Below are 12,855 nucleotides of genomic sequence, written 5' to 3' on the forward strand. Positions count from 1 at the left end.
AGAGGAAAAGATTGGTGAAATCCAGAGTAGGTCCCTTGCAGTCAGAATCAGGGGAATATAAAATGGGAAATAGGAAATGGCAGACCAATTAAATTCTTAATTTAGTTCTGTTTTCACAAGAGAGGATACAAATAACCTCCCAAGGATGTTGGGAAACATAGAGACTAATGCAAGGGAGGAGATGAAAGAAATCAGTATCTCTAAGGACATGGTCTTGAGGAAATTGAAGGGATTGAAGGCCGATATATCCCAAGGGCCTGATAATCTACATCCTAGGGTACTTAAAGAAGTGGCCATTCAGATAGCAGATGCTTTAAGAATTATTTTCCAGAACTTGATAGACTCAGGACCAGTACCCATGGATTGGAAGGTAGCTAATGTTACCCCACAATTTAAAAAGTGGGGTAGAGAAAAAGCGGGGAATTATAGGCCGGTGAGCCTTACATCAGTAGTGGGTAAAATGATGGAATCCATTATTAAGGATGTAATAGCGGAGCATATGACTAGCAGAGAAGCGATCGGACAAAGTCAACATGGATTTACAAAAGGTAAATCATGCTTGACAAATCTATTGGAATTCTTTGAGATGGTGACAGGTAAAATAGATGGGGGAGAGCCAGTGGATATGATGTACCTGGATTTCCAAAAAGCCTTCGATAAGGTCCAACATAAACAACTGGCATGCAAAATCAAGGCTCATGGGATTGGGGGATTGAGAACTGGCTGGCAGATAGAAGAAAGAGAGTTGGGATAAACGGCTCATTTTCTGAGTGGCAGGCGGTGACCAGTGGGGTGCCACAGGGATCTGTACTGGGACCCCAGCTGTTCACAATTTATATTAATGATCTAGATGAGGGGATTGGATGTAATATCTCCAAATTTGCAGATGACAGTAAGCTAGGAGGGGTTGAAGAGGGGGTCAGGAAGCTCCAGTGTGATTTGGATAAATTGGGAGACTGGGCAGATACATGGCAAATGCACTACAATGTGGATAAATGTGAGGTAATCCACTTTGGTAATACAAACCGGAGGGCAGATTACTATTTGAATGGCAATAGATTGGGAGATGGGGAAGTGCAGAGAGACCTAGGGGTTCTTGTGCACCAATCACTGAAGGCGAGCATGCAGGTACAGCAGGCAGTTAAAAAGGCAAATGGTATGTTGGCCTTCATATCAAGAGGGTTTGAGTATAGGAACAAGGATACCTTACTGCAGCTGTACAGGGCCTTGGTGAGACCACACCTCGAGTATTGTGTGCAGTTTTGGTCACCTTATCTGAGGAAGGATGTTCTTGCAATGGAGGGAATGCAGAGGCGATTCACCAGGCTGATACCTGGAATGGCAGGAATGACTTATGAGGAAAGATTGCGCAAATTGGGACTGTACTCACTGGATTTTAAAAGATTGAGAGGGGATCTCATAGAGACATATAAAATTCTGGCAGGACTGGACAGAATGGATGCAGAGGGGATGTTTCCAATGGTGGGGGAGTCCAGAACCCGGGGCTATGGTTCGAGGATAATAGGCAAACCATTTAGAACCGAGATGAGGAGGAATTTCTTTACCCAGAGGGTGGTGAATCAGTGGAATTCATTGCCACAGAGAGCAGTAGAGGCAGGTTCATTGAATATATTTAAGAGGGAATTAGATATATTTCTTCAGTATAAGGGAATTAGGGGTTACTGAGAGAAGGCGGGGACGGGGTACTGAACTTTAAGATCAGCCATGATCTCATTGAATGGCGGAGCAGGCTCGAAGGGCCAAATGACCTACTCCTGCTTCTATCTTCTATGTTTCTATGGGTTGGGATTATCCAGGCAAAGAAACAAACTCACAGCATCTGCTCTTTCAATTCCTCTTGTACCAATCTTGTACTTGGTACTTTCATCAAATGAGTTAGCTTGTTTAGGTTTTTTTTCACAACTTTATTTATTCGTTCAACAAGGTTATTACATATAGGAAAAAAAAGTACATATTGTGAACAATTTTTAAAAATTATATAAAAAAAGAAAAGAGAAAAAAAAGAACCCCCCCACCCTTCCCCCTCTCAGCCAGCTCTCTTTAGGAGAGCCAAAGAGAAAAAAAAAACAAAATATAAATTGAAATATATTTACTAAAATCTAATCAAAGTAAATCTAAATGTAAATATTCTGAATACAAAGACCACTTATTAAGAAAAATAGAACAATTATCATGTAAAACATACGTGATTTTTTCCATTACCAAACAAGTTTTCATCTCATTATGCCATCTATTAATATCAATCACATTAGCATTTTCCCATATACTTTCTATACATTTTTTTTGCTACAGATCAAGCTAAATATACAAAAGCAATCTGAAATTTATCTAATCCCAAATCTTTCAAAGGCTTCAACTTACCCAACAAAAATATTGTCGGGTCTAGAAGTATTTTAATCTTATACAAATGTTCCAAAAACAATTGAATTGCTTTCCAAAATTATTATGAGGCAGCTCAACTTAAATTTATGTGTGCACATAACCAAACAGCATGAAAAAAAGTTCCAACCAAATTACCACATCTAAAACAAGAATCTGATTCACTAAAACCATATATTTTTTAAACTTTTCAGGTGTTATATATAATTGATGTAAAAAATTGTAATTAACCATGGCATAACGAACATTTATCAATCTAGTAACACTATCATGACAAATATCTAACCAGTCATCCATGGAAAAAGTAAAATTAATATCCTTTTTCCATTTAATCTTAGATCTATCCCATCCCTTTTTTTCCATATTCTCCTGTAATATTTGGTACATCAATGAAATATATCACAAGAAAAGATTCAAATGTAGTCAATTTAGGTAAAATCATATCTCTACCAAATATTTATTTACTAAGGATCGAAGTTGATAATAAACGAATAAAGAAATCTTCCCTCATTTTTTATACCTTTAGATTTCCAATGTAATAAGCATTGATTATACATTGAAAAAGGAATAAGTTGGTTATTATATAATGATGTTAAGGTCAATAATTTACCCTTAGAACCTATCGTTCTATTTTTCCTCATCCATAACTTCATTAAATACTTTAGTATAGGCACATTATATTGTTGTGATAAATTTAAATTCCACCGAAACAAAAATCGATGTATTTCAAATTCAAAAATATTCACCATCTTAATTTTAGCCCAACTAGGGGGCCATTCCAAATCCATTAATGAACTAATAAATTTAAGTTGAGCTGCCTCATAATAATTTTGAAAATGTGGGAAATGTAATCCCCCTAATGCATATTTCCAAGTTAACTTATTCAAAGCTACTCACGGAAATTTACCCTTCCATAAAAATTCCCTAACCATTTTATTTAAATCTCGGAAAAAATTCTTATTAAGTAAACACGGAATTGACTGAAACAAATATTGTATGCATGGAAAGATATTCATTTTAATTGTATTTATTCTTCCAATTAAATTTATAGGAAGATCCTTCCACTAATCAAATCAGCTTTGATCTCTTTCATTAACGTACATAATTTAATTTATATAAAGATTGATAATCAACATCCACATTTATACCCAAATATTTAATTCGATCAGTCCATTTCAAATTAATAATATTCTTATAAACTGAATAATTTCCTTTGCCTATCGGTAAAATTTCACTTTTTTCCCCAGTTAACTTTATATCCAGACAAAGATCCATATTGTGTTAAACATTCCTTCAAGTGCAAAAGTGACTGAGCTGGGTTTGTTAAATACACCAGTACATCGTCAGCAAATAGATTAATGTTATACTCCTCATCTAAAACTCTCACACCTTGCATCTGTGTATTTTGTCATATCAGCTGTGCTAAAGGTTCAATTACTAATGCAAACAAAGCTGGAGACAAAGGACAACCTTGTCAAGTTGAACGAGTTCATTTAAAAGGTTCCGAAATCTGATCATTTGTCAATAACCTGGCTGTTGGTTTATTACATAAAGCTTTAATCCAACCAATAAAAGAATGACCAAACATAAATTTCTCTAAAACTTTAAATAAAAAGTTCCACTCAACTCTATCAAAAGCCTTCTCTGCATCGAGAGATATCACCATCAGATGGTCAGGGCACTGTCGATATTTATTAATCAAACTAATCACTCGAAGAATATGATCTGAAGCATATCTATTCTTTATGAAACCTGTTTGATCAACATGTATCAACTTAGGTAAAAATTTAGCCAATCGATTCGCTAGTACTTTAGCTATTATTTTATAGTCTACATTTAACAAAGAAATTGGTCTGTATGAAGACCTTCAACGGATCTCTATCCTTCTTAGGAATTACAATAATTAAAGCATTAGAGCATGATTCAGGTCGATCATAATGTTCATTAATCTGTCGTAACACATCTCCAAACACTGTAGATAAATCATCATAAAATACCTTATAAAATTCAACCAAAAACCCATCATCAACAGATGATTTTCCATTCTGCATTTCCAACATAGCCAATTTAATTTCTAAATCAGTAAAAGAAGCCTCCAGCTCCAATATATCCTCTTCTTCTAATACCGGTAATTTCAACATTGATAAAAAGGAGTCAATCGATCCGCTCTCCTGTTTTCGCTCAGAAGTATATAATTTCTTATAAAATGAATAAAACTCATCATTAATCTCACAAGGTTTGTAAGTAACAGTCGAAATTCGTATGACTGCATTAATAACCCTTGATACCTGTTCTTTCTTTAACTGCCATGCAAGTACCTTATGCGCTTTCTCACCCCATTCATAATACCATTGTTTAGATCTATTAATCAAGCATTCAAATTGATAAAATTGCAACGTATTGTATTTCAATTTCAATCTGGACAACTCTATCTTCTGATTTTCTGTCACATCTCTTTGAAATTCCTTTTCTAATTCAACAATCTGTTTCTCTAATTCAAGGCTCTCGGTCGAATAATTCTTTTTAACCTTAGAGTTATAACTAATTATTTGACCTCTCAAGTAAGCTTTCATAGCATCCCACAATATAAATTTACTCTGAACGGAGTTAACATTCTCTTCCAAAAAGAAATTGATTTGTTTTTTTTAAAAATTCAATAAATTCCGCTTTTTTTAACATCGTATTGAATCTCCGACGAGAAGCTACGCGAACTTTTTCAGAACTCTCATAAGTAAAATACAACAAAGAACGATCTGAAATTACCCTACTTTTATATTTAGTTTCCAGTATTTTCCCCTGTAAATGTGCCGATACTAAAAAAAATCAATTCTAGAAAAAGATTCATGTCTAAATGAATAAAAAGAGAAATCCTTCTCTGTTGGGTTGAGACGTCACCAAATGTCCACTAAATTAAAATCTTTCATCAAAGCTCGAATTTGAATTGCCATTTTGGATTTTTTTTTAACATTTTTTGGAGATTTATCTAATAAAGGTTCCAAAACACAATTAAAATGTCCTCCAACCAGAACATTTTAATTAGCTTGTCCCAGAAGCAAAAATGAATCTGAAATAAATGCTTCATCATCCACATTCAGTGCATAAATGTTGAGTAAAGTCCAAAATTTATTGAAAATCTTACAATTCAATTTAAGAATACGACCTGCATTCATTTCCATTGATTGTAATTCAAAAGATAGATTTTTATGTATCGAAATTGCTACTCCCTTAGCTTTAAAGATAAATTAAGAAAAAAAAACATGTCCAACCCAGTCCCTCTTCAATTTCATACTTTCTTTTTCATTCAAATGTGTCTCCTATAAAAAAACAATATCAATTTTCATCTTTTTTGATATCAGCCAAAACTCTCTTACACTTGATCGGGTTGTTTAATCCCTGAACATTAAAAGTAGCAAATTTCAAATTTGACATATCTAATACAATTACTAAATACCAAAAATAATCACAAAATTAATAATAAGAAAGAAAGAATTTTTTTTATATATAGGACCCCCAAATTAAAATATATAGGCCCTCCAAATAAAAATAATATTCGTTAATAAGAAAAAAGAAAAACAACAAAAAAACTACCAAAAGGTAGTAACTCCCTAAAAAAAACTGGGTGTGGATTACCCACTAGTGACTGATGACTAACAAAGAAGTTAGTGCAATCCCCTCCTCCCCAGCCAGCCAATCAAAAATATTAACATATTACAAAAAAAAAATCAGCCTTGAGATTCCAGTCCAGATGGTGAACTCATTTCAAGAGAAGATTAACTCTTTCTATTCCCGTTCTTTCCACTTCTGCCATTTTTCCCCATTTCTAAGACCGACAGATTTTCTTTTAGGAGATAATGGTGGACATCTTTGTCCTCTGACATCTGGTAATGAATTAGCAAAAACCATTGCTTCATGCTCACTCTCAAAGAATTGAGACTGATAGTTTCCCTAAAACACTTTCAACACAGCAGGGTAACGAAAAGCAAATTTGTAACCTTTGCGCCATAAAACATCTTTAACTGGATTAAATTCACGTCGCCGTCTGATGACATCTTGACTCAAATCAGGGTAGAAGAAAACTGAACCATCATTGAAGCTTGCCTTTGTCTTGCATTTTGAACTGCAAGTCGAAGAATTGTCTCTCTATCCAAACAATTCATACAACGAACTATCACAGCTCGTGGAGATTGACCAGTTAAGGGTGTTCTTCTTAAAGCTCTATGTGCTCTTTCCAATACCAATCCATCAGGAAAAGACTCTTCCCCTAACATCTGGGGAATCCAAATTTTTTTAAATTGACAGGATATTGACCTTCTATACCTTCTGGCAAACACACAATTTTCACATTATTTCTTCTGCTTTAATTTTTCAAATAGTCTATTTTTTTTGTTAATTTTCTTTCCCAGGCTCCTAAATCTTTAACTGAATTTTCCTCCTTTATTATTGTTTCTGTATTGGATTGTGCCTGTTGTTTACATTCAGAAAAGGAAGCTTCAAATTTTTTAAAGTTTTCCCAATTTTCTTTAGCTTCTGCCTTAACCATAGTTAGGTCTGAACTCATATCAGTATTAATTTGAACCAGCTGGTTCAATTGACCAGTAATGATATCCAAATAAGAAGCAATACCTTCAAACATCATTTAAACAGGCTGAAATGCAATTTGAAATGCAGAATCCAGTTCCGTAATTTGTAACTCACTTTCTTCCAGCTCTTCTTCCATTTCCTGTGCAGTGGTTGAGTAAGGTATGTCTTCTTCTGGTTGTACTTCAAAAGGCAGCATTCAAGTCGTTTTGCTGCGAGTTTGGACACCCAATGACGACCCCCCAACTTCCTCAGGGGGTCGTCGCTGCCCTCCCCCCGCAGACAATTTTAAAAATAAAATTACGGAATCCTCCGTAATTTGCAGCGCTACTCAAGCCCACAGTCGCTATAGACTGCGTGTCTACTGTCACAGTCCTCTTCCTCCGCGCTCCCATCTCTTCCAACGGGGTTATTCTTTGTAACAAGCCTCCAGCCTCGTGCCCAACTTCTCGGGAGCGCGCTCCTTCCTCTGCTAAATGGATCGAACCAGCGCCATCTTGAGACTGGTGAGTAGCTGTTACTTTAAATTTTGACCCCACCGGTGATCGTTGAGGCTTGGGAATCGCTGAAAACGAATCCGAGGCTGCTTCAAGTCGTTTAGGCCCCAATTCGTCTGCACTTCAAAACTGTATTTTCTTTTGTAACTGAGACTTGGTTTTTTTTTTACATTAGCAGCCATAATGGCTCACCAAAATATCAAACTAAAAATTAAAATTAAAAAAATTAAAATTAAAGGGTTAAAAAATGGGTACTTAAAAGTCTGACCAGGGAGGACAGGGATTACACGTCTAGTCTCTACGGCATCTCGCCGCGCCCCCTTGTTTAGGTTGAGAAGGAAAGTACTTACCTTCCCAAAGACTTGAAGAAGGAACTGCGCAACCTGGGACTGCTCCACAGACTAGGCCTCAAGACCACGGGCTCCAGTAGGTCGTGGAGCTGATGGGGAATCTCAGGAGCACGGAGCCAACGGGATGGGAGCTGCTGGCAAGGAGCCGAGGGTAGGGTCCCGAGCCTGTTCCAAGGACTAGGCCAAAAAGCATCAGGCTCGCGTGGCTCGTGGAGCTGACACAGGTCACAGGAGTGCAGAGCCGGGATGGGAGTTGCCAACAGGGAGTCAACAGAAGCCGGGACAGGAGCTGCTGATTGGAGCCACCAAGGTTGGGGAGGTGTGGAAAGCAACTGGGGCCTACTTACTTGACTAAGCCCCAAAGCCTTGGACTCAAGTAGGTTGTAGAGCCGACACATAGCCTTGAGAACGCAGAGCTGTTGGGGAGCCATTGAAAGGCGCCTACAGGGAGCTGAAAGGAGCAACTAGCAGGGAGCTGAGGGTGGCTGTTGGAGACAGGGTGAGGGAAGCACATGAAAGAGGAGGAGGAAACATGGCAAGCGAGCAGAGGTACATTCTAGGCTGAGAGAAAACCCATATTGACAAGTTCTCCCATCCATCCTACCCATTAATGTGTGCTCTCTGGACAACAAAATGGACTACATCTGACTCCAGAGATCTGCACAGCATGAGAACAGGGACTTCTGCATTCTCGTCTTTTTGGACACTGCCATCCAGCTGGATGGGCTCACTTTGTTTTGGGTGGATAGGGCCGCTGCACTGTGTGGCAAAGACCGCGGCAGGGGATTGTGCATTTTCGTCAATATAGAATGGAATAAGGATGCCGTTACGTTCACCAGACACTGTTCACCAGTTCTGAGACATGTAGCTGTCGGATGCAGACCATTCCATCTACCATGGGAATTCACCATAGTCCATTTAGTCGGAGTGTACACACGCCCCACCCCCCAGCGCAAATGCCAAGGAAGTGCTCACTGAACTGTATGGGGCCATTAATGAACTACCGAATACACACCCTGATGGTCTGCTCATTGTGGCTGAAGATTTCAGCCATGTGAACCTTAAAACCATGCTTCCAAAATTCCAGCAGTATGTGGATTTTGCAATGAGAGGGGAGACCGAGCGCGCTGGACATATGTACATGAAAATCCCCGATCCATATTGGGCAGAGCCCTGCCTCCACCTCAGCTACTCAGATCACATCTCTGTAATGCTAATCCCAACATGCAGACCGCTCATCAGACACTCCAGACTAGCCACAAAGCAGGTAAAGACCTGGCCAGCAGGAGCCATCTCTGCCCTTCAGGACTGCTTCAAGATCATTGACTGGCACATGTTTAAGGGTGCAGCAACAGATGGGAATACACCATGCCCAAGACCATCACTACACGCCCCAACCAGAAGCCATGGATGATTGCAGAGGTGGGGGTGCTATTGAAGAACCATGACTCTGCCTTCAGAGCAAGCAACAAGGCAGTCTTGGCCAAAGCAAGAGCCAAGCTGTCCAAATCCATCAGGGAGGCAAAGAGGGCTCATGCCCAGAGGATTCAGAGTCACTTGTGGGACAGTGGCAACACATGGCACATGTAAGAGGGTATCCATGCCATCACCAACCACAAAGCCACACCAGCTGCCTGTGTTGGGGATGCCTCTCTCCCGGACACTTTGAATGACTTGAAAAATTATGTTGTGGCGAGGAAGTCCACACCTCCCCCATACGAACAGCCACTGTGTCTCACAGGGGTTGAAGTGAGAAGGATGCGCTGAAGATCAATCATCGTAAGGCTGTGGGACCAGATAACATCAATGGCAGGATGCTCAGAGGACGTGTGGACCAATTAGCTGACATCCGCACAGACATCTTCAACATCTCCCTGAGCAATGCCATTGTACCAACGTGCTTCAAGGTGGCCACTAGCATACCTATGCAGAAGAAGCCTTCAGTGTCATGTCTCAACACCTCCATCCTGTCGCACTCACACCCACCATCATGAAGTGCTTCAAGAGGTTAGTCATGGAGCACATCAAGACTCAGGTGCCCCCCTCAATGGACCCCCTGCAGTTTGCGTACCATCCCAACTGATCTACAGATGATGTCATTGCCACAAAGATTCACCTAGCCCTCACCCACCTGGAAAATAAAGTCTCGTAGGTTCAAATGCTGTTCAAACACTTCAGCTCAGCTTTCAACACAATTATGCTGTAGCACCAGATTAGGAAGTTGAACCTGCTGTGCCTAAACATCATCCTCTGTAACTGGATCCTCGACTTCCTGACTGAAAGACCTCAGTCAGTCTGGCTCGGAAACAGTATCACACTGAGCACAGGAGCCCCCCAGGGCTGTGTGCTCAGCCCATTGCTGTTTGCCCTGCTGACCCACAACTGTGCAGCGAGATACAGTTCTAATCACATCATTAAGTTCGTGGACAACATGACCATGGAGGGGCTCATAAGCAAGAACGATGAGTCAGCTTACAGAGGAGGTGCAAACACTAACAGACTGGTGCAGAGATAACAATCTACACTTGAACGCCAACAAAACAAAAAAGATGGTGGTTGACTTCAGGAGAGCCCAGGAATCACTCTCCACTGACCATCGACGGCTCCACTGTCGAGGTAGTCAAGAGCATCAAATTCCTCGACGCGTACCTGGCGGAGAATCTCTCTTGGTGCACCAACATCAGATCCATTGCCAGAAGGCCCAACAACTCCTTTACTTCCTGCAGAGGTTAAGGAAAGTCCAGCTGCCACCCTCCACCCTCACTAAATTCTACAGGGGATGCATTGAGAGCATCCTATGTAACTGCATCACTGCCTGGTTCGGGGACTGCACCATCCCAGAACGCAAGTCCCTGCAGCGGATAGTAAAGACTGCTGAGTCTCTCTCCTTGCCATGATAGACATTTATAATGGCTGCTGTTTCCGGAAAGCCATAAACATTCTGAAGGACTCCACATGACGAGATTACGAGACAGCTTTGTCCCCAAGCCGTGAGGCTTCTGAACTCCAGGACACAGGGCTAGCATATGTAACATGATATTTATAAATAATGTTATTTATAAAAAAGTTTCCAATATAATTTAGCCATATAAATAACCAGCTCTATGGTCTGGAGAAACGCTATCTCGTTTTCATTGCACACTGCAATGTTTATGCTATGACGACAAATAAATGAGACTTAACTTAACTTAACCTTCTGCAAATACAGACCCTGAAATGGTGATCTTTTTCATGAAAACTATTTTCATTTATTTTTTCCTGTGGAAACCAAGTGATATGGGTACACAAGCCATGACCTCCATCAATTAATTATCAGTTCTACAGAATATAAGTAACATCCTAATTTATTAGAAAGATAATAAGACCTTGAAATTCATTACTAGAAATGAAATATGAAATATTAGGTATTAATTAGTGCCATCAATAACTGAAAGAAATAAAATGCTATCAAACTACATGAAGAACACAAAAGAATCTCCGATCTCAATTGTCAAGATTGATAAGTTAGTTAGGTTCACTTTGATAAACCATTTTAAATGGAAGCTGAGATAATACTGTACTTGAATATATGGAAAATGAAAATTATTACATTTACATATCCATATTATATTTAGTGCAGGAAAAGTGGTCAAAAACCAGCAAATTCAGATCATATAATCATAATCATTTACAGAACATATAAAACAGAACCATCAGTTAAAGGCACTTCCACAAAACAACAAAACTGAGCAGAATTTACACTAACCTCCACCTCCTCCAAGCAGACTTCTGTTTGCTGCAAGAAATGAAAAAAAAAGTCAATATCCAAAGATTTTAAATGTTGCTTTCTCTCAATAATCAATAAGCCAATATTGAACAAGATAATTGAGAAAGCTTTAGATACTGATGTACCTCTCAATTTCAACTTGTTCCATAAATTCAAAATAAACAAGATTCTGAACATAATCTATTTGTGCTGATGTGAACATAAAATACAGCAATTAAAGAATTTATAATCTGTAGGAATTTTATATGATGCAAAGCAATTCTCAATTTTGCTCAAGGGTCAACTCTTCAACCCCTCAGGGTTTGCCACCACTCCATGGGATTGAAGCTGCTTTCAATTCAAACGCCATCTGCACACCAATGCGCCAAATCCATTTATAAGCAGAGCAACTAAAAATCTAGCACGGAGTGTTTTAATTGGGTAACTATGTGATTCAAGCCACTTTTTGGGAGCAGGTCTTTCCTGACTTTTCTCTGAATGATCTGGCCTCAGGTTTGAGAATCAAATCCCAGGTTCATCCACTGGTAGATGAAATTTCTTAACCTCCTCAATTACTTTTGAAATTCTGACTGCCCTTTTATGTAACAAAAGACATTTCCAGAAAACAGAGCCCAGTACCCAAAGGAACAAAAAGAGAATGTTTTCATGATCTACTGAATATTTCCAGCATCTTGTTTTTCCACAGTATTTATTTTTTTATTACTGTTCTTGAAGAAGGGCAAGGTTATCTATCGACTCTATGGTCCTCCGATCCAATTCTCTACAGCAACCGTACCACATGTGATGCAGCCAGCCAGGAGGCTCTTGATAGGTGACACTGTTGCTTATCCCTCCACAAAACACGATAAAAAGTTTCAAATACTTGATGAGAATTTTATTTTTATTTCAACATTGCAATTTGTTAATCTGAATAGTCAGAAGCTTCAAATCAAGTTCAGGAACTGAACCTTCCTTCCAGGAGGCAGCACGATCATTTGTGACTCATTCAGATTCAATCTTTCAGATGTGTATCCTTTCGATACCTGTCACATCATCCCATGAACTCAAACACTGTTATTTGTCTTCCTGTGCTATTCTATATATTTTGTAATGCTCTTGAAGACAAGATAATAATGGAGAAAGACACAAATATAATAAAAAGGAAATATATATTGAGAAAGCTTATTTTGAGTGGCCTGAAAGAGAACCTGGGAAGATAAAGTTGGAAGCTGCAATATTGGCAAACAATAATTTAGAACAACAAGAACATTTAAAAATGTTCAAT

At 38.8% G+C, this 12,855-nt stretch overlaps 1 protein-coding gene across 4 annotated transcripts in view; it reads right to left on the reverse strand.

Moving 5' to 3' along the window:
* macrod2 (mono-ADP ribosylhydrolase 2) overlaps positions 1-12,855 on the reverse strand; it is a 1,543,249-nt gene that overhangs the window by 1,169,024 nt on the left and 361,370 nt on the right. For all 4 annotated transcript variants that reach the window (XM_069931826.1, XM_069931823.1, XM_069931822.1 and 1 more), the window contains exon 5: positions 11,571-11,600. In XM_069931826.1, coding sequence (XP_069787927.1) covers positions 11,571-11,600 — 30 coding nt within the window. The remainder of the gene's footprint in view (positions 1-11,570; positions 11,601-12,855) is intronic.

This window comes from Narcine bancroftii, chromosome 4 (assembly GCF_036971445.1).
Source record: "Narcine bancroftii isolate sNarBan1 chromosome 4, sNarBan1.hap1, whole genome shotgun sequence".
Taxonomy (NCBI): domain Eukaryota; kingdom Metazoa; phylum Chordata; class Chondrichthyes; order Torpediniformes; family Narcinidae; genus Narcine; species Narcine bancroftii.